Raw genomic sequence first — 23,294 nt, forward strand, 5'->3', positions numbered from 1 at the left:
TGAAGCTCTGGCACAAGAACGGATTCAAGTCTTGTAATTAAGTGTAAAAACAAAAGAAACTGAACTATAAATCATTTCCGTTTGGACTGACAAAATCAATTTAGGAATCCAAAACAGATTGAACACAAGTGAGGATTATTTTTAAAGGAGCCCGTAACATGAAAGAATGCACCATGAAAGCACAAACAAAAGAGCACAAAACACATGAGGATAGACAATGAAAAGTGCAACTAAGGAGAACATCAGCAAAAGGTTGACGTGAAACGAATCATCTACTACTAATACATAACTATAGAGCTCGTGCACCGACATCACTGAAGTCACGTGACTGGCCATATTGACAACTCGCAGAGCATTCGTCAATGCTAAGTCGATTGGAGAAGGCACGAAAATATGTCTATTAGCACGACACCCAGAGTTTTGTCTGATACCGGTAAACACGTATAATAAATGGAGATACGTAGAAAATTGAGAGACACTTAGCATAGAGGACCCATATTTATTGGCAAAGTCGATGTTTTTGCCGATAAGAAAGTGGACTGTTAACCCGTTTCCGGTTGTCTTGGACAACTGGATATACACATGTAGCTGGTGAGTATGTCGTCGAGATTTACACGGAAGAGTTTGAAAGCGGAGAAAAGTCTGGATGCATACAAATACTTCGTTGCTGGATCTGTTCCCAATGGGGACAGAGCTCATGAACGCGGAAGTGTGTTCGGCTACACGTTAACCTTCGATCTTTTCAGCTAGTATTCAATACAAATACCAATATTTAAATCAATAACCCCTGGTTTTACACAAACTCGTATTCATTAATTGTGATTTGGGGGGGGGTGAGTCGGCTCCTCCGTAGCATTTCCCAATATGTATTTATAACTATAATTAATACAAGTTGGCTCCTTTGAGAACAATGCTTTAAAAAAAAAATGAGACGGCGTCGTCTCCAATGTGTCACGTCCCATCGGAACGAGAGGTAGGACCCAAATGCAGGAACTCGGAAGACGCAAGGTAGTTCAAGAAGAGACACGTTTATTGTACGCAGAGGTCGGGGATCGAGCAGGCAGTCCGGTGCACGGGGAATCAACGCAGGCAGAGGTATCGAAGGAGTCAGGCTTACGGGGTTGGTCGGAGAACGGACGGAGGTCGGTACACACAGGTTCAGTCAGGAATACGAGAGTGCTGGAACGGGACATAAAGCTCAACGAACTGGCAGAGGACCAGTCGTCACCGGGTCCTATATATACGGGGGATGATCAGCCCGCATGAGGCACAGGTGTGTGCCTCCCAATTAGCGCAGCCGCGCGGGCACCCGCACAGCTCATTTTGAAGCGGCAGGATCATGACACAATGTACACCGAAGCGTGTTGCGGCCACATGTTAACCACGTAAACCTCTGCGACAGACGGTTTATTTTATTTTTTTTAAATACACATTCAACTCATTTGAGAACTATACTATACTATTATATTTATACTATATATTTTTTGTCGAGCAGAGGTTTACCGAAGATTAACATGTGGTCACAACACGCTTCCGTGTATGTTGGCGACGACTCCCCATCTTTTTTTTTAAACGCATTGTTCTCAAATGAGACAACTTGGCATTGTAAATACTTCTTGGGAATTTGAGATTGAGAAGAGTAATTCCCCCTGAAATTACATGATCGCTACACAGTCGTGTGTATTTGGTTGGGCAACATCCATCACGTTTAATTGCCGAAATCCATCAATCTTTTCTGGTCTTTTCAGCTGGTATTCCATAGAATGATCTCTTTGAATATCTGTCTCGTCTGTTGTAACAACCAACAGCACAACAAGTCTCGATTTATTGTTAATATTCTGCTCCGGTTCAATGTCCCTTACACTGTCGAGCAGAGCTTTTTGACCAGGAATATAGCGCAGCGAAAATGGTGACGTCACGTGCACGAGCTCTATGCTAATAATGGTGGATGGACCGAAGCCTTTCCCAGCTAACTTTGGACGAAAGGCAGACTACACCCCGGACTGGTCGCCAGTCTGTTATTGAATGTGTAAAATGACTTTGTTGATACACACACCTCTTCACACTTTTCCGCAATACTGTATGTCATTTTTTAATTAGTGTCACAGAGCTTACAACTCCACGATACATATTATGGAAAATTGGTGTTGGCAAGCATTTGGCCATGGAGCAGATTAATTCAATTTACACTATTTTTCTATGGAAAGATTCACTCTCACAAATTGGAGACCAACCGACCAGAACTCCGGAAAGAATCGTGTTCAATGTCAGATGCACTGCAGTTGATATTAATTTACCCTGGATGTGTGGTAAACGGCCCTCGTAATTCTGTGGCTGAGGAGAAAAATATATCAGGTATGATTTGTGGGGCTAATGAGAGTGTGAGAGAGGAACGTCATTGTGAACATATCAAAGAGAACATCTAATATTAAGCCGCGCACAGGGCAGCGCTGGCGTCACACTGTGAAATATGGATCGGCATCGCTATGAAGTGCTCTGCTGGAGCGGAGCAGAGGCTGGGGTACGTGTAGTATTTGAGTCTTATGAAGAGAGGGGCCTCAAGCTAAGACCTGACCCTCCTTGATGAAAAGTCTACCGTGTTACAAATTCAGATTTATTCCTCAAAATATATTTTGCACTTACCTCACAGATTGTTTGCTGGTGTGTGCGTGACGTGAAACGGAGATGCATAAAGATAAAAGCAATTGAGGATAATCCTGATTCCGACATTGCGGGGTGGCATTCCCATCCTCCACAGAGTTTCTTGTCTTTCAGTGATCTTGTCTTTGATCTTGGGGTGGGGGGGGGGACACACATTTCAGAATCCGTGTGGGTTTTTTGGCTGAGAAAAAAACAAAACCTTCCCAGAGTGTAGGAGCTGCACAATTTTTCAATTTGATTATTTCAGTTAAAATCTGGAACAAAATGTCAATGGCATTACAGTTTAAGAGGATTAGAAGCAGGATTTATTGCAAAAAAAAATGTGTAAAAATGAATGCAGATACATATGTATTTTAAATCTTGTTTATATCAGCAATGTTAAAATACTCAAACCGTGCACTATGTGAGAGTATCTTACAATAATATTAAATATACATTGTAGCAATAAAACCTTTTTAATAAACACAATAAAAATATTTAATAATATTATTATATGATTGATAATACTTACTACTGTTATTAATATGATTAATAATTATACAATCATTATTATTATTATTTTGCTACTGGGTTTTAATGTTGGTCCTGGTGGTATTTGAAGAGTTGGGTATACTTTTTTAGGTAATACTTGGTAGAAACTGTTCCAGAAGCACTTTTATGTGATAAACAGAATAATTGTCTTTTGAAATAAGAACTATTAATGTTTAAAGGTATCCAATCCAAACCGTTAAAGGTTTAGTCTTCCTTTTTCCTTTTCATCTGAGCTCCATTTTTTTCCAGGATTATTAATCAAAGTAAGTTAATTTTTAATAACTAATAATCTTGCTTGAGGTAGCGTGGGGAAATAAACGCAAAGCCTAAGGCAAGGATCGTTCCCATCTTTGTGACACTTTTCTGTTTTATTATACAGTATACCATACAAAATGAGATCACCCCCCCCCCCCCCCCCCGTTCTTTGACATTTTTGTTCTTTTCATGACTTTTCCATAAACCCAACAGGAGGAAGCCAAACACAGTCAATGTGGGGCTTAATGTTGTCCTTTGCGGTTCTTCAGGAAATAAGCAAACGAAAAAGAGAGCAGGCTGAGAGCTTTTTTTTTTTTTTTTTGCTGGATAATTCTTTCAGTTTTGTCTTTTGTGTTGTTTGCGTCACGGCCAGCACAGCCAACGCAGAGGATTGCAGGCGCTCCCTTGTGGCCTTCAGCTCTATTGTCACTCCAGAAACTTTTTCCAACGCCATACGCTAAGATAGATCCTCATTAGAACTATATTTAGCCTCCAAATCTGAATTCAGATCACAAACAGCTCGTGCTCTTTATATATTTATGTGATTATAGTATTGTAGAGTAGGATTTTTCTTGGCCCCTTCTTAATCAAAATTTGTTTTTCAACATAATTAACGTGAGTACCCCCGAATCCCTTATTTTTGTCCGATTGGCTATTTTCACAATAATGTCGTGAAGTTTTGGAATTGCAGTAAATAAGAAGATGGAGAGAGAAGAGAAGAAGCTCCCAATGGAAGGTTCTATACTTTTCTATGGTTGTCACAGAGATGCTCGCAAAAGAAGGCCAGTGGCTGCCAGGCCCTGCCCGATCACGGTTTACAGTGCTCCCACTGCGTAGTCTGATGCTTCTGTCGTGAGCGCAAGCGGCGCTTTGGAAGACAAGTGCGCGGGTAGAGCTATGGTGGCCGGGACAGCCTTAGCGGTGTTGAAAGCTTTGTTCATCTCTGAGGACCAGCCCGCTTTGTCCTTGTGTGCTTTTCCCCCACAGGGCCTTGCGCAAGGTTTGCATGAGGTGAATTGTGGGGGGGGGATGAACCTGTTATAGAAGTTCACCATACTCAAGAACTCCTGCATGGAGTTCACAATGGAGAGAAGAGGGAGTCTGCTCCCTGACCCGGTATAAGAGCAGCCAGAGATTTGTCAGATGATCAATCACATCGGCACTGCCCACCAGGATGTCATTCAAGTAGTGAAACAAGAACAACAGGTCGGGCATCAGAGTGTCCATCAGGTGCTCAAACATCTGCGTCACCCACTTCAAATGGTGGTCTCCGTCAGGTGGGCGGAGAAATCTTGTATTTGCAGGACGGGATATCAATTGGGGTTGTCGCTCTCAGCCTTGGTCACAATGTACAGGGGGGAGGCCCATGAGCTGCTCGAGTGCCGTACGATGTCGAGGCGTTCCACTGGACAAAACCCCGCCTTTTGCTGTGTTGAGGCGCCGATCACAAGCATAGACCACGGGGGTCTGCGGTGGTGATGAGGTGCTTTATACCGTACATGATCAGAGCTGCCGACAATGTGGATGTGTTGATATGGCTCCTTGGTGTTGAGCACGTTTTACTGTAATGTCGGGACTTGGGACTTCACTCAGGAGCTGAGAGCAAAGAGTTAAGATTTTCTTGTGACTTGCAGTACCTTGGATCAACCTCCGTTACAATAATGTTAGAATGCAACGGAGACAAAATTTCTGAATTTGAACACTCACACTTAGTTTTTTTGTATTTTACTGGACATTCAGAAGCTGCTTTCTAGTTACATGTACTCATTGCTTGCAGTTTTTCACTATTTTCTTACTTATAATTAATTATTTGGAAGACTGATTTTTACTTTTGCCCAAGTCTGGTTATTTTAAAGTAACAATACTCTTACTTGAGTAGAGTATTTGGCTCTGGTGGTTGCGGTGTACATGCAGGCAGACAAGACACGCCAGGTCCTTGGATGTGCTGATGTGGCAGCTCTTAATCATTGTAGAGTAGACCTCAATTAATGAAATGCATTATTATTATTATTATTATTATCGCCATTGTTATATTTTTTGGAATCCCCTTACTGGCCGCTATGCAGTTGTATTTTTATCCATGTTGTCTTTTTGCCATGCCAGCCATGAAACAATGCACTCTCGCGCGTACTGCTTTCTCCACGCATGCGAGACGCTTATTACACATCACTTAAACGGAATGAATGAATTAAGCCACTTTGATTGGCGCCGGATAAAATGCTGCCACAGACAGCCTCGAATGTTAAATAGGCCGGCTACTTACGTCGACAACCCTTTCTAACCAGCCTCCTTGCAGGAATATGCCACACGGCAGGCCCATTGTGTGCTAGGCAGGAAAATCGAGCTTTTTATCTTCACAATAATAATTTTTCTTTGTATAAGAAGTCACATTTTAAGTCTTAATACATATATACATCCATTGTTCATGCACATATTGTATGCTCAATGTCAATTTTGACCTGATTCAAGAATATCCTTTTACCGGTAATTTGGGATGTCTGATACTTTTTTTTTTTTTTTTTTTCCAGACCAAAACCAGTAGAAGTATTCACTCTAGGTGACTCAACAATAGCTATACAGAGTAAAAATACCACCAGTACTTTTGGTAAAATTTCAGTGAATACAATGACATAGTGGAGGAACAATTGGACGCACGCACTGCAAAGGAGAGGAATGAAGAGTTGTAAAACAGAGTATATGTGCATGAATGAGAGGGGCGGTGGGGGAAGAGTGAAGTTCCAGGGAGAAGCGATAGCAAGGGTGGACAACTTCAAATATTTGATGTCAACAATACAGAGCAATGGAGGGTGTGGTAAGGAAGTGAAGAAAGGGGTCCAAGCAGGTTGGAACAACTGGCGGTAGGTGTCTGGTGTTCTATGTGACAGAAGAGTCTCTGCTAGGATGAAGGGCAAAGTTTACAAAACAGTGGTGAGGCCGGCCATGATGTACGGATTAGAGACGGTGGCAATGAAGAAACAACAGGAAGCAGAATTGGAGGTGGCAGAAATGAAGATGTTGAGGTTCTCGCTCTGAGTGAGCAGTTTGGATAGGATTAGAAATGAGCTCATTAGAGGGACAGCCAAAGTCGGATGTTTTGGAGAAAAGGTTAGAGAGAGCAGCCTTCGATGGTTTGGACATGTTCAGAGGCGAGAGAGTGAGTATATTGGTAGAAGGGTGCTGAGGATGGAACTTTCAGGCAAAAGACCGAGAGGGAGACCAAAGAGAAGGTTGATGGGTGTTGTGAGGGAGGACCTGAGGACAGTGGGTGTTAAAGAAGAAGATGCATGAGACGGGTTTAGATGGAAAAAGATGACACGCTGTGGCGACCCCTAACAGGACAAACTGAAAGGAAAAGAGGAGGAAGAAGACAAAGACAGATAGTTGTAAACAAAGACCTGTCTTTCTGTATGTACTGAAAATATATACAGTATTGGTATATATTGGCGGTCTGTATTAGAAGAAGGTCAAATTACCTCATTTCAATGGATAAAATTGACTTGATATCAAGCTTGAAATAGAACTAAATAAACTCATAAGTCAAGTAACCCTGTACAGTTTTTCTAATGTAAAATACTGTACATGCCTTGGCTCAAAGGTTGGGAAACACTGTTGCATACAACCACCATTATGTATGAAACGGAATCAATTCCATTCTTCCGGCTTTCTCTTTTGTCCGTCAACTATGTGGCCATTGTAACGGATCTATTGGTTCCAGTGAATTCCCCGTCCCCTGTGAGGCAAATTTGCCAATAAAGTCCTTTTATGGCTTGCGTTCCTTTTTTTTTTAATTTTTTTTATTTTTTTTAAATTGATGAAACGTCTCCCGACATGGAATATTTTAACACAAACATCACTATAAAATATGAAGTCTTAGTGAACTGGAGGTTTCCAAGGTTTCAGAAAACAAGTAGATATCTGTTGTGACCGCTTTTGTGCCCGTTGAGACCTGGAAGGGCATGATTCGACCTTTTTTGAGGTGCCGAGTCGAGTCAGGGCCTCTCTCCACTTTCAGCGGTCGTCTGCCAGGTTCTCCCAGGTCTCTGGGTTCATCTTGGTGGCGTTCAGGTCCCTCTTGACAACATTGCAGCAGCGCGGCTGCGATCGTCCCGTAGCTCGCCAGCAACCAGCTCGCCGTACAGGATGGCTTTGGGGATGTGGCCATCTTGCATTAGGGGGACGTGGCCTAGGCATCTTAGTCGGCGCTGTCGGAGCAGTCCCTAACCATATGATCAGCTCAGCATACTCCAGTACCATTATTATTATTATACAGTATACATTGACTTTGCTTGTACTCTCTGTTCGTGTGTGAGTTTTCTCCAGATACTTTGGCTTCCTCCCACATTCCCAAAACAAGCCCTTTAGGTTCATTCTCAATTGTACATGGGTGTGAAAGTGAGTACGAATGTTTGTTTGTCCATAGGTTATCTGACCTGCGAACGTTGTACAAACCCAAAAATCCAATATTGGTGGGTCTTTCTGTAAAATGTGACTAAAAAAGAGAACAGAATGATTTTTAAATTCTTTTCAACCTACGCACAAAGTATTTAGTTACATACACTGAAAAAATATTTATCAAACTAATTAAAGTTTCAGGTTTTTTTCAAATATTCATAAAATTTACAATTAAACAGTACAATCAAGGACACTACTATATCTATATAATTGGATATAATTCAGTTATATGTATATTAAATATCAGTTAGGGTACTTTCTTTAGTTTGTACCTTCATCAATTAGTTTGGATAACGTTCATTAGTTATTTATTTAGACATCCAACGAGAGTTTGCACTCTTAAAATTCTCTCTGACACTGTGGGAATGCAAAAAGATGCTGTTGACATGTTGACAATATTAATGGAAGGGATTGATGGATAACTCGGCAGAAAACAAATCCCAAATTATTTTCACATTTTGTTGTTGGCCTTTTCTTCAGGCAAAGAACAAACAAATGAAAAAAAAAAATCCCTCGGAGCGACTTCTGCTGCAGTACAATATTGAACTGAATTGGAGCATTCAATAAATTGCTGACTGCATCATTTACATACTGAAGTTGGACTGTCAGCTTGCAGAGTGCAGACAGATTTTTTTGTTCTCAGTGACTGTGCACAGTAAAGATAATACACGCATGGTTTTCTTTTTACCCGTCCTTGAGCCGTCACCGTATCGCGGTGGAGGGTTTTGTGTGTCCCAACGATCCTAGGAGCTAAGTTGTCTGGGACTTTATGCCTTTTATAGGGTCTCCCATGCCAAACAGGTCCTCGGTGAGGGATCAGACAAGGCATGGCTCCGTAAACCCCTATGATGTGTAAAAATAAAGGATCTAGGTTTCCCTTGCATGGACGCGGGTCAGTGGGGCCCCCCTCGGGAGGCAGGCCTGGAGGTGGGGCTTGAAGGCAAATGCATGCTGGCCGGGTCTGCACCCATGGGTCATGGCCGAAAGTGGGGACCTTGGTAATCTGATCCCCCAACTACAGAAACTGGCTCTAGGCATGTAGAAGGCCACCTCTTTGGCAGGGAGGAAGTTTGAGCCAGTTTGTGAGGTCGAGAAGTTCAACACCTCCAAATCTGAGACCATGGGCCTCAGACGGAAAAGGGTGGCATGCCCCAAATGGAGGAGTTCAAGGTTCTTGGGGTCTTGTTCACGAGTGAGGGAAGAATGGAGCGGGAGGTCGACAGACAGATCGGTGCAGCGTCTGAAGTGATGCGGACTTTGTGTCGGTCCATTGGGGTAAAGAGGGAGCTAAGTCGAAAGGCGAAGCTTTCACTTTACTAGTCGATCTACATTTCTATGATTACCTATGGCCTGGGAATGCCTTGGGGTCCCCCCAGAAGAGCTGGATGAAGTGGCACGGTAGATGTAAGTCTGGGCATCCCTGCTAAAGCTACTGCCCCACGACCCAACTTGGAGAAGCGGTCGAAGCAGGATTGAGGGATGAAGGGTTTTCTGTTTACATGCATCGTGGAGGAATCGCTGAGAAAAGTAAAAGTAAAACACTAATGCGATTCTGTGCAGATGCAGATTTGTTTCTGGAATTTTTTTCTTTCTTATGTCATCGAGGCATTTGTTAAATGCATACAATTGGCTCCCTCCCCACAAAAAAAAATAACAAATCCATTAAAGCAATTATTTCCACACACAGTCTTACTTTGAGGCTTCATCTAAAACTACATTGCGGTTGTGCAAATATATAATGCTTGTATGCACTACTCAATAGTTTAAAAAATATAATGGAAAAAAAATATGACTCAATCCTAAAAAAAAAAGTACCCCCCCCCCACTCTCATTACCCTCTGCCTTTCCATCTCCTGCTGACTTTGTTCAGCACTTATAATGGATTCACTGAATGTTATCACGAAAAACCAGTCTCATTGTTAAATTGCTTGGAATAACTTGACTCAGCATGTTCCAGAAAAAAATGGTACACTGAGTATCGAAATAGCTTTTAGCTACTTGTGTGACTTCAAAGCACCAAGTGAATACATTTATTGTTCAGAGTTGTTAATCTCACCCGTACAGTCGTTTGAGCTTTCCTTATAAATGTTACTTTTAGTCAGATTAATAACATTAACCATTGCACATTTGAAAATAAACTCTTTACCAAACCGCCGCAAGACCACTTGAGGTTCTGCAGGTTTAAATGGCTGTTGACCCATTACGCGCACCATGAGCAGCTCTTCCTTTCAACTACTATTTTCCTTATTAAATGTTACTCACCATTGTGCAAGTCTGTAATACTGTATTTATTTGGATTTAAAGTCTCATACTGTTTTTGTTGAAAATTTTAATTGACAAAAAAAACGCAAAAACATTATTGTTATCCTACATTCAACTAAGAAATACAGATCTATCCAGTAGTACCACAAATTATGATGACAGTAAACCTTAAAGTCTCTCACAACCCATCGGAACGGAGGTAGGACCCAAATGCAGGAGTACACGGGAGATGCAGAGGTAATTCGGGAAAAACCTTTATTGTTCCACGGTCGTTGATCGGGCAGGCAGTCAGGTGCAGCAGCGGTAGTCAGGACGTCAGGCGGAGAGAGCAGGTCAGCGGGAAGGCAGGAGTCGGTACACGGGAGGTCGATCAAAGGAGTCAGGCTTACAGGGTTGGTCGGAGGACAGGCGGAGGTCGGTACACACGGGAATACGATCAGCGATATGGGAGTGCTGGAACGGGGCATGAACCGCAACGATCTGATGCCGGACCAGTCGTACCCATGGTCCTATATACACCGGGGCCAATTAGCCAGCATGAGGCCCAGGTGTGTGCCTCCCAATCAGCGCGACCGCATGGGCACCCGCGCAGCCAGGGCTGGACCGGCAGGATCATGAAAAAGTCCATCCCTTCATTTTCTTCCAATGATCTGAGGTAGGGTCACAGGGGAACCAGGGAGTCCCAGACTTCCCTCTCCCCAGGGACTCCATCCAGCTCTTCCATACATATTATGTAGTACTCCCCAGCATGTCCTGGTCTGTCCCCGGGGCCTTTTCTGGTGGGACGTGTTCGAAACACCTCACCAGGGTAGGCGTTCGGGTGGCATCTCAAAGAGATAGCTGAGCCACCTCATCTGGCTCCTCTCAACGTGTTGGAGAAGCAGTTCGACTCTGAGCCCCTCCTGGATAACCGAACTCCTGACCCAATCTCGCAGGGAGAGCCAAGATACCCTGATGAGGAAATTCATTTCAGCCGCTTGTCTATGGGATCTTTTGGTCACAACCCCCACCTTGTGTCCATAGGTAAAGGTGGAAATGGAAATCCATCGGGAAATTGAGAGCTTTTCCTTGAGGCTCAGCTCCTTTACCACCATTGACCTATAGAGTGCATCACTGAAGACACTGCACCAGTCCACCTGTGGATCTCCCACTCCATTTTTTCCTCACTCGTGAACAAGACCCAAAGATACTTAAACTCGTCCACTTGGGGCAGAAACGTTTTCCTTGCCTCGGAGAGGATGCTCCAACCTTTTCCAACTCATCCCATTGCCTACAAGTGTATTTGTTATCACTTTAGCAAATACAGTGGTAACTTGACTTAAGAGTTTCATTCATTATGTCACCTAAAGACAACTGTTTCTATGATGCAAAAAAACAATAGTCCTCTGTGTTGCAGTTGAGACCAGAGCTCTGCCGCGAATAGCCAAACATGCCAGCAATTGATGCCCCGCTTATTGCAAGATTAATGGTTCATACCTTAAATATAACTCATTCATCCCAAACACCATCCAGCCATTTTCTTAGCCGCTTATCCTCACAAGGGTCGCGGGGAGTGCTGGAGCCTATCCCAGCTCTCAACACGCAGGAGGCGGGGTACCCCCTGAGCTGGTTGCCAGCCAATCGCAGGACACATGGAGACAAACAGCCGCACTCACAATCACACCTGGGGGCAATTTAGAGTGTCCAATTAATCTTGCATGTTTTGAGGATGTGGGAGGAAACCTGAGTGCCCAGAAAAAACCCACGCAGGCACGGGGAGAATATGCAAACTCCACACAGGGATGGCTGGGATTGAACCCGGGTCCTCAGAACTGTGAGGCTAACGCTTTCCACCTGCGCCTCCGTGCCAACTTCACCCCCAAACTATTTAATATAATTTCATATTCCTTTCACAACATTACCTGCAAAAAAAGACTTACAGATGATTTGTTTTTGAAAAAAATGCAGTACACGTGTAGGATGCACATGCAGTGAAAACTCTCTGTACTAACCACTAACAACCCAGGCTAACCTTCGCTCCTTCCTCACATACAAACATGTTAAGGTTTCTCCAGAAAGTCTATTATCCTCAGCTCTATGTCACCTCGCATTACCCTTTGTGGAAAATTTGCTTCCTTTCAAACGTAAGATACGGATGGGAGCACTGTTTAAAATGATCCTGACTCCACTTCTCCTAACTGACGTCATTGATTGCGGCAAGTATTGCTGATGCAAGTCTCCTGGAACTAAGTATTTTCCAGTTCTCGTTTTTTTCCTGGAGCAGCGGGGTAGATGGGGCTCGAGTAGTGTTGTGTCATTTATGAGTAACTTGTTCAAGCAAACAAAACTTTTGATGGAATTATTTCATAAATTGATTCCTTACTTCCTTAGTTGACTTCAGTGCGGAGGCCATTTTGTGGGCATTAATGACCTGTCAGAATTAGTCTTTACATAAAGCGGTCTGCTTTGCGAAAAATATTGGGGGGCCCTGCCCTGGAGGACTGTGCCAAATCAGCTGATTGCACGTTCCCTGACTGTAAGTCCTTAAGAGTGTCCAGTAAGGGTCAGCGCCAAGCAACGACGACTGGTGCCCCTTTGAGATCCGGGCCAAACAGCTTCTGTTCCACAGTAAAAGAAAGGGGAATTGGTAAATCCCAAATCACGAATAGGGTGGGGTTCACTCTTGTTATGAGATTTCTCAATCACAGTTGAGGTCTGCACCACACCAAGAGAAATTCCATCGTAACTGATGGACATAATGCCTTGAAAGACCTTGCATTTGAGACTTACTGTTCTTCTGACAATATTAATTTCTCTCTTGCTGCTCCCCTCCAGGATCCTCAGTCAACAAGTCCAGTGACCTGTTGGCCAACGCAACGTGCAACGTGTCCACCAATGATTCGACATTCTGCTCGCCGGCGGCCGACGGCACGGGAGCCGCGAGTCCGTACAAGGCGGTGGAGATGTTTTTTATCGCCCTGGTCACTGGGTCGCTGAGCCTTGTGACTGTCACGGGGAACATTTTAGTCATGCTGTCCATCAAAGTCAACCGCCACTTGCAAACTGTCAATAACTATTTCTTGTTCTCATTGGCATGCGCTGACCTGATCATTGGTGTGTTCAGCATGAATTTATACACTGTTTATATCATCGTTGGATACTGGCCTCTTGGGCCCGTGGTCTGTGACCTGTGGCTTGCTTTGGATTACGTAGTGTCCAATGCATCAGTGATGAACCTGTTGATTATTAGTTTTGATCGTTACTTCTGTGTGACCAAGCCCCTCACGTACCCTGCGAGAAGGACCACAAAGATGGCGGGGTTGATGATTGCGGCAGCCTGGATCTTATCCTTCATCCTTTGGGCCCCCGCCATCTTGTTCTGGCAGTTCATCGTCGGGCAGAGGACGGTGCCACCTGGAGAATGTTACATTCAGGTACGCAGAAAAAAAAAAGGACATGCACTACTGCAAACAAGCGGGAATGCAAACTGTAGATGGTGACGAAGAATGAAATGTTCTTTTTTTTGGAAGGCTTCTTGGCAAATTATTTTGCACACGCAGATCATATTCACACACCTGCACGGACAGAGAATAGAGTCCTCATTTGTCCAACACAAAGTACAAATATTAGAAGAAAATCATTTTTAAAAGTTTTCTTTGAGTAAACTCGCAATAATTCAAGCCATAAATTTCTCTTTGATTATAAACTTTTAAAAAAAAAAAAAAAAGGTATCCATGACGTGAAAAATAAATGTCTCTGTATTTTTGTCCAGTTCCTGTCGAACCCTGCGGTGACGTTTGGCACCGCAATAGCGGCGTTCTATCTCCCAGTTATAATTATGACCGTGCTCTACATCCACATCTCACTGGCATCAAGGAGCAGGGTTTCCAAACATAAACCCGACAAGAAAGAGAAGAAAGTCTCAAAGTAAAATTCCAATTTGACAAAAATTTGAGGAATATTTGCCTGTATCTACTCATCATACTTGATATTTTCCCAGAGCACCCAGCATGACGAAGAGTAACATGCTAAAACAGAACAACAACAATGAAAGCAGTCCTCGGAAGAGTCCTCACATGAGTCCCAAGCTCAGTCTGGACTCGACAACCACTGTTGATGAGGCTGTGAAGAACGGCAGGGCGGGGGCAGCCAAATCGGGCGGACCACACACGCCGGCTCAACCCAGTCCTGGGCTCACAGCGCAGGTTCGTCTGAAGTCGCTCTCTGTCCGTCTTTCGGTCCATCTCACAAACATGACTGTACTGCCCTCAGGTTTTGGTCAATATTGTATTATATATTTTTATGGGTTATCGCTGAAGAAGTTACACTGTGCAACAATTGGAAGGATTCAGCGTTCATCTTTTATACAGTATCTAGATTTCCACTAACCCTTAAAATAGCTTAACCACTGACAAAAAAAAAGTGAGTGCACACCCAACTTTACACTTTGGCCCATTTCACCAATAGTTGTGAATAGGAAGCAGATGTTTTAAATTAGGTGTCCTGGTCCTTACATGCTCTCATACTGGTCTACAATCTACTGTGTTGCATGCTCGAGGTCTCGTTGTGGACCACGATGTGAGATTTGTACCAATTATTTTCACCGCTGCTCTCTTTTTTTTTTTTTTTTATAATGATATGTTTGTTAGGGGGGCACGGTGACTCAGCTGGTAAAGCGTTGGCCTCATAGTTCTGAGGACCCGGGTTCGATCCAGGCCCCACCTGTGTGGAGTTTGCATGTTCTCCCCGTGCCTTCGTGGGTTTTCTCCGGGCACTCCGGTTTCCTCCCATATCCCGAAAATATGCAACATTCATTGGACACTATAAATTACCCCGAGGTGTGACTGTGAGAGCGACTCTTTGTATTTCTCCATGTGCCCTGCGATTGGCTGGAAACCATTTCAGGGTGTACCCCGCCTCTTCCCCGTTGACAGCTGGGATAGGCTCCAGCACTTCCCTCGACCCTCGTGAGGATAAGTGGCAAAGAAAATGGATGGATGGATGGATGTTTGTTAGTGTTTTTATGTCGATCTGTTTCATGGTTATTATTCCATCCACCCTAACCCCAACCCTAGTGAACAATTTTTTTATTTTGTATAACTGTGATCCATATTTGGAATTGTTCATGTCTTGTTTTTCCTAGAACGTGGGAACATGAGATTCATAATCACCCCTCATTACTGTTGTGGGTGAACTGGAACGTATCCAATGGTACATCCTGGACTGGTCTCCAGCCAATTGCGGGGCACATATGTACACAATTGCTATTATTAAAAATTATTCACACTTGCATTCACATGTTTGGAAAAAACATAGTTCCATTCAGTTTTACAAATCACCACCTACTAACGTTGGTGTAACACATTGAACAAAAAAACAAAAAACAAAAATCATACCACATGCTTGCACATTGATGAATGAGACTTCAGGGCAAAACATTCTGTAGCTAGCTACAATATTTTTCTGTCATTCGATAGATGAAAAAATAAGTATTTTAGTTTGTTTTTTTTCAGAAGTTGGGGGTTGCCAGTAGGCCTGGATCTCCCTGAACTAAGCAGCTGTAGCAGCTCATCTAAAAAAAATCTAAATCCAACAAAGGGGAAAATATCTTTAAAGGAGTGTTGACTTGATGGCTATTGGTGTTGTGTGGTTTATTAATCACAAAACTGACAAGAAGCAGAAAGTGGAGCACGAGTTGCGCTATTTTCTAATTATCATTTTCATCAGGCACTGCGAAAAGAACTTTCATTACAACTTCTGTTGTAAAAACTTTTAAATTAATGATGCGACGTATCATCTGAAAGTATCAACATTTGTCACCCATTACAAAAATCATTTCCTACTTCAGGCTATGTGAGTCCTAGGGTGCACACGTCATAACATAACAATGGGTCCCAGTCCTGGAACAGCAAGTCCCCGCAACTTAACATCACAAATCTGAGAAATAGTTTATCCTCCGAGTTGTTGTGTTGTGGTCCATCTATATTGGACAGTTCTACGTTTTGAACAATTTGTACACTATTTTTGTGTTCGCTGTTGTTCTTGCTCTCTTTCAAAATAGGTTTCAGGGAATGGACATGAGCCCTTAAGGACATGAGCCCTTAGGACAGGGGTGCTCAATACGTCGATCGCTGGACTGTGTGCCAAAATTCAATGCAAATTGAATGTATAATAAACAGCTATTCAGTTTGTGGCATTTTGCAATGTGATTCAATGAGTGAGGGATGATGATGATGATGGTTGTTACATCCAATGGTACAATTCTCATACGTACTGTAAAACATGAAAAGAAGCCTCTTGTTTCTTTTAGGCAGCAGCCGGAACTTTCTCTAACGACCACTGCTCCGCCACACTGTTTTTCCTAGTCTACCTTGCACCACCACCACCCCACCCCCGCTCTTAAAGACGTACACTCACAATTACAAATGTTACAGTACTTACGCAGCCCATCAATCTGTTTTAAAATGACAGCATCCACCACCACAGCTTTAGTTCGCAACACAGTCTGGTCAACGTAGAGCAAAGAAGCGCTGGACATGCTGCTTATGATTACTTTCGATATTAATGGAGAAAGTTAAAAATAAATGCTGTTGTTGTAAGATGCAATGACTATCGGAGAATGTGAATAATCGAAGAAAAAGTGGTTAAACTGGATGAGATTTTCTCTTTTCGAGTGGGAAAGGTCTGGTCTGAAACCAAAGTAGAAAGTACAGGATGAGATGGTGTGTAATGTTAAAATTCCACCTTGAACCAGGATGAAAGCTCAGACAATACAGAGCACAAAAAGCTTCTTCTGTGTTTTAAATATACATATATATGTATAAAGAGTATAATATATCACATAACATAACATTGGGAGCATCATCACACCCCCACCCTGTCGTCGGTAGCTCGCGAGAGGCTGGCTGCTTGAAAAGTAGATCTTGGGGTAAAAAGTCTGGGCACCCCTGCCTTAAGACATAAGCCCTTAACCCTTATTTCAAATCTAGACATGAGCGCTTAAGTATTCATTTTGTCTGTCATTTGTGCTTTATTTAATCTCCGTTTTAAAAAGGGCTAAAGGGTGCTAATATTGGTTTTACTCATTTGTGCTGTCTTTTAAAATAATGTCCAAAAGAATAATCAGTTTTAGTTCTTATTTTTCTTCAATTGCGATTATACTGGGAGTCATAAGGGCTGGTGTCCAGGTTTGAAATAAGGGCTAAGGGCTTATATCCTAAGGGCTCGTGTCCTTAAGGCCTCCTGTCCTACACCCAGTTTATAAATAGTTAACTTTACTGCGTCTGTGCGTGCTTGTTTGTGTGCGTGTTTTATGGAAACACACACGAACCTCTGAGTGGTGACATTTTAACTCCATCAAATAGCAAATATTCCTCATCGTTGTGGAGTGAGCACTTTTGCTCCAGTTCTTAGCTCGTCAGCTCGCGAGCTCGCAGGCTAGCAAATGCAATGAACAGTTAGCTTTCCCTTTGTCCCAGTTGAGGGCATCCACTCAGCGGGTTGTTGGCTCATGAGCGGTACGCTGGTTGTTACCACAACAATGAAAAGTTATCCAGTCCAGAAAAAAAAACAACCTCCTGTGTCCATTGTATGAAACTATAAGCCGCCCTACTCTGCCTTTGATTGGCCAGAACCAAAACTGGATTTGTCCTTTTGATTCGCTTTTCGTTGTTTTTTTATTGTAGAGCTCTTCACCAACTCACACAGACGCACAAACAACTCATCTATGGATGCAGATTAAATTTGCGTCATGCGTCCCTGCTAGTTTTTTTTCAATTGTTATATTTATTAGGTATTCAGGATAATTTTCACATAAATACTTTGAATCACAAACGTTACAGGTTGTTGCTGACTCCTCACATCAAGTGACTTTTAAGTAAAAGGTTATTGTCAACCCCAGTCCAAAAGTCAAAACAAAAACAAAAAGCCAGTCAGAGTACATAATGTCCGTGTTATCTGTTCCTGCAGTATGTGATTGTTTCGGAGTTTAGCGTGTGCTTGTGGACAGGTTTACGTTGTTGAATTATTGTATTTTTTTTTTTCTCTGTCTGTACTAAATGGCATGAATTCAAAATGTTTTCTGCGACAGCACCCGCCCACGTTAGCATTACGGGTCCAAAGGCTTCTTGTACTACTTGTTGCTCATCTTCCTTCTATTGAATGTTTTTGACGGCTCGCAAGAAGCTGTTAGAGCAGTGTAATATGACCAGGTTAGTCCCGCACCTCAGCTGGTCAGAGAAGTTTATGAGTACTTCAGTTGTAGGTTTTTACTTTCCATCACGTGCATATTACTTGAATCGTGCTGTTGAAATCTGTCTGGCTGTTAAACTATCAACATCTCATCCAGGAGGAAAAAGAGAGCTCCAATGATTCGTCCACAGCTTTCATTCCCCCAACAGAACCAAAAGCGAGCAATGATGTGATATGTGAGGTAAGCGTTTATGTTTTTGCTTTTTATTGCTTTTAGTCTTTGTAATGATGTTCTTAGTTTACTACATATCCCTATAAAGTGTGAACTGTGTAAACCAAAAAGTCATTTCAGGTAACCTCACATTTTAGACTGATATAGCCCCATTTTCAGGGAGCCAGGGACACTTAAAGGTAACAAAGTATAATATAGTATAAAAGTAATGATGATATAGATTTGACATTTTAAGTCTAACAAAATATGATGGGAATGTAATGGTTGCCATGGTAGCAGCAAGGTGGGATGCTGGTTAGTATGACTGCGCCAGAGTCAGAGGTTCACCATTGGAATGTCAGCTTCAGCTTGTTTGGAGTTTGCACGTTCTACTTTGATTTTATGGATCATCTCATGTTACAGCTCCCGTTTATGGGAGTTGGACCCTTGTTCTTTTGGTATTTAAATCAGTGTCTTTCCTGTCCCGGACCCACTGTTAAAGCATCGTCTAAAGTTGTTGATTCACGTTGTCGTTTGGGTTTGTTCTCGAAACTGCTTTATCTATTCCAAAAATCAATTTTCACTTGTGTTCAGGATCTTTGTCCATTTGGGAGACACAATTGTGTCCAAAATAGTCCTGCTGAAGTTTTCTCGCTTTACTCTGACTGCTCTCATCCAGTCCTTCTGAGTTTGAGCTATTTTGCAAATAATGGACAACATTGTCAGTCCTGAAATGTAGAATGGGGTTAGAGAACCCCAAAGGAGAAGGTTTTGCACAAAGTATTATTGGACTGTATAGTGCTTCTAAACACAATGGCAATAAAGCAAAACGGTAAACAAACCAAAGCAGCTCTGTGAAAGCAACTTTTATCATCAATAACAAAATGTTCTTTTTCTGTCTGTTTGTTTTTTACAAGGCTCCAACTAATTCTAACCCAGTTCCAGCAAGTTTGGCAAATCCTTCCATGTCCAAAATCACATCCAACTCAAGGTGGTCTAAGATAAAGATCGTGACCAAGCAGGCCGGGGACGAATGCATCACAGCAATCGAGATTGTCCCGCCCGTGGACGGAACCGAGAGGCATTCCATCCCGATCAGCCGCCCCAGGACGGTGGCAAGGAAGTTCGCAAGCATCGCTCGGAGCCAAGTCAAGCGGAAAAGACAGATGGCCGCCAGGGAAAAGAAAGTATGTCTTTTGGGTATTAAGTCATTTACAGCGATTGAAATCGCCTTGGTAATATATTTTACTGCTGCGTCATCTTCAAGAACAGAACAGAGCCAAGTGGAAACAATACAAAATAATTTAAAGCTACAGGATTTGGGGTGCTAGCACACAAATGGGAATGCCATGTTTCTAGTGCACCTGGATAATGTCAAGGGGACTAGATCGGACAGGACTTTGACAAGAATGAGAGTTAGAATTTAATAAAAACTTGCCAGCAAGAAGATATTTGAAGTACAACCTTTGAAGAGTTTATTTCTCCTTAGACAAGGTCATATCAGAATCAGCTTTACTGGCCAAGTATGTAAACAACACACGTGGAATTTGTCTCCGGTAGTTGGAGTCGCCCAAGTACAGCATACATGGTCAGTACAACAGCAGGCAATTGACGGAGAACAGTTTTCATAAAAACTCACAGTTGTGGAAAAAGGATGCAGAGTCGTTAAAAGGCCCATTGGAGCGATAGTCCAGTGAAACGACCATTTTGCAAAGGTTGTGGAGACTTCAGTTTCAAGGAATATATGATGCAGTTTAAGGCCTGGGGACAATGTCGATTGTGCAAATGTTGCAGATGCCACTCAGGTACGAGAACCTCGCATTGGTCGACAACAGATGTGCAGGTGGTCCAGAGTGGTGGGACTACCACAGTAAGCACATGAACAATCTTTAATGTATATGTAATACTAATTGGCCCAGTAGACTGTGACAACAAATAGGCAGAAAAAAATGTTGCAGTTGAATTGTACGGTAGCTGTTCAAGAATTTAAGTGCAAGAGGGAAGAAGCTGTTTTAACGCCTACCAGTTATGGTTTGCATTGTCCATGAACATCCATTTTCTTTCTTATACTGGTGCAGGGACTGTGAGAAAATGTTGAATGTCATAGCTTGGTGAGGCCTTCGGGACCACGTAGGACCACCATAAATAGGCCAAGTGTCAAAAGAACTCACGTTTGGGACTTGAGGTTTGACTTCTTCCAATTACTTTTGGGATTGGCAGTACACTCCATTTAAATATGGATTTCTAGAAGGTTTTTCACTTTTTCTTTTGTGTTGTTTTTTGTTGTTGTTGTTGTACTACCTCTGAAAATCGTCAGTGTGGTGTTAAGTTTTTAGCATGTCTGTCTCACAATTCTAAGGTTGGGGGTTCAAAGGTGGGCTCCTGCCTTCCAATATGGACTTTGCATGTTTGTCCTATGCTTGTGTGGCTTTTCTCCAGGTACTCCTTTTTTTCCCCCCCTATCCAGATCGCTTAATTGAAAACTGTAAATTGTCTGTAGGTGTGGATGTGATAGTAACCGTTTCTTTTTCTGTGCGTGCCCCGGGACTGTCCGACGACCGATTCGGAGTGTATCCCGCAAGTAAGCTGGGAAAGGCACTCAACCGTGACGGTAATGAGGATAAGCAGTATAGAAAATGGACGGATGGATGAATTGTCAAAATAATAAATTCAATCAATCAAGTACAGGTAAAGATATGTGTGGGAAAAAATAACTGATACTGAGTTAAAACTAGAAGTATTGGATGAAAAAGTGCAGACTGAAATGTTCTGAAGTACCAAAACTTTTTGGTGTCAATGCCTGTTTTCATTGAACAGTCGGGAGGAAAATACTCTGGCTAAAATGTGTCTTTATTCGAACGATATAGACGTTACTTGCCCAGGTGTGTTTATGTTTTTATATATGCGGTGGGAGGGGAAGGGGGTGGAGTGATGTGATGGAGAATGATACTGGAGCGTTGTAGGATGACAGACACTCTTTACTTCAGATCTTATCGAATATATTTTAAAGGTTTTGTGTGATATCTGTAAACAAAACAAAAACGAGCAAAACTTTCTCAAGTCTTCTCTATACTTTCCTCCAGTCTATTAAATGAAAACAACACTGGTCCCCTGGAGAGTAGAAATGACTGAAAGCTTTCTTGGCTCTTCTCTGGCATTTGATTCCCTTCCTTTTTTTTTTTTTTAATCTCTTCTTTTTGCTCTCTTGTTAGGTGACCAAGACGATTTTTGCCATCCTGCTGGCTTTCATCATTACTTGGACCCCTTATAACGTCATGGTGCTGATCTCCACCTTCTGCCAGTCGTGCGTTCCCGACACCGTGTGGGCTATCGGCTACTGGCTGTGCTACGTCAACTCCACCATCAACCCGGCTTGTTACGCCCTTTGCAACGCCACTTTCAAAAAGACTTTTAAAAACCTGCTGCTCTGCCAATACAAGAACATTGGCACAAGATAAGTTGAGTCGAGGGTTGAGTCTACAGGGAAAGAAGAGGGCGAGAAGGTTGGCACGATTTGAAAGATGACCCGTACCGACTTTTACAGTAGAGAAGCAGACACGATTTATGTTGCAGATGAAGGAAAATTGAGCCCGTAAATCCTCCAGCTCCCCCCACAAGTTGAACAAAATCTCCAGGAGAAAAATGATTTCATCAAATTTGCCGTGAGGGGAGCGGGAACAACAATAATTAAATACCGGCGAACCTATGGGGGTTAGATTAGAATGAGAGTACTAATGAATGAGTGTAAAATAAAGACCAGAATGACGTGATTGGAGAGTGGGAGGAATGTTTTGTGAACAGAGGTTGGATTCATGAATGAATAATAAGCGTGCAGTGTGAATGTGTGCTTTGTGTACAGTGGATGTATGAATCGAATATAGTACAAGAAAGAGGACTAATGATGATGATGGCGCGAAAATCACATTAGTTGACCAAAGATATTTGGAAGGATCCCACTTTTCATTTTTATGGAGATGGTTCACTTTTTGTCAGAGATTAGTTATTAGGTTAGAGTAGATTGTTGTTAGTTATTAGATTTAATTGAATTCTATTTACAATCATTTCAGAACGTCTTATTCTACTCAAGCCAATGTGGTGGTTGTGAAAAGTTATCGTGAACTACAAAGATTAACTTCATTCAATTCAGGAAAAGTCTCAGAAACTGAGACCTGGGCGATCAAGAGACCTCAAGATAGGGAAACACCGAGCCTATTTCCCAATTTCACTCGCTATGGCATCTATTGCCCGTGCCATCAGGATGCAAACAGACCCCCCCCCCCCCCCCCCCGCCCCCCAAATAAGTCAGGTGGGATAGCCTCCAGCATCCCTGTGATTTTAAACATATACCAAATGGAACCATGTTGACAGCTTTTGGTATTATACACTAATTCCTTAGTTTTGCTGACAAGAAGGGATTCATTAAAATTCAAAGAACCTGTAAAGTGAATTCAGAGATGATTATTTTTTCAATGTTAGATGTTTCAAGATAATGACTGAAAACGTCCTAAGGCTGAGAACTATGCATCACTCGGTTGTGGAGATTCAGGGTTCTATTTCCGAGAATGGCAGAAATCAGGCGCAGAGGGCAGCGCAATTGTGCACCAGAGGCGGGTTAAACCGGGGTTGCTAATTTCATGCACAAAAGTAAATCAGGCAAATTTGTGGTTGGCCAAGTTGCGCTACTTTGGAAGTGTTTATGATCAATAATAGCAACTCCTCTCATTCCCTTTAAACATGGCACACTCACAGTCTC

General features: G+C 42.6%; 1 protein-coding gene across 2 annotated transcripts in view; it reads left to right on the top strand.

Moving 5' to 3' along the window:
* The window catches only part of chrm4a (cholinergic receptor, muscarinic 4a), a 35,421-nt gene extending 12,933 nt beyond the window's left edge, over window positions 1-22,488 (top strand). For both annotated transcript variants that reach the window (XM_061808611.1, XM_061808601.1), the window contains 6 exons: window positions 12,976-13,574; window positions 13,913-14,067; window positions 14,141-14,345; window positions 18,488-18,571; window positions 19,459-19,728; window positions 21,754-22,488. In XM_061808611.1, coding sequence (XP_061664595.1) covers window positions 13,104-13,574; window positions 13,913-14,067; window positions 14,141-14,345; window positions 18,488-18,571; window positions 19,459-19,728; window positions 21,754-21,999 — 1,431 coding nt within the window. In that variant the 5' untranslated portion in view covers window positions 12,976-13,103 and the 3' untranslated portion in view covers window positions 22,000-22,488. The remainder of the gene's footprint in view (window positions 1-12,975; window positions 13,575-13,912; window positions 14,068-14,140; window positions 14,346-18,487; window positions 18,572-19,458; window positions 19,729-21,753) is intronic.
* Window positions 22,489-23,294: the final 806 nt, after the last annotated feature.

Source organism: Syngnathoides biaculeatus, chromosome 2 (assembly GCF_019802595.1).
Source record: "Syngnathoides biaculeatus isolate LvHL_M chromosome 2, ASM1980259v1, whole genome shotgun sequence".
Lineage (NCBI taxonomy): Eukaryota > Metazoa > Chordata > Actinopteri > Syngnathiformes > Syngnathidae > Syngnathoides > Syngnathoides biaculeatus.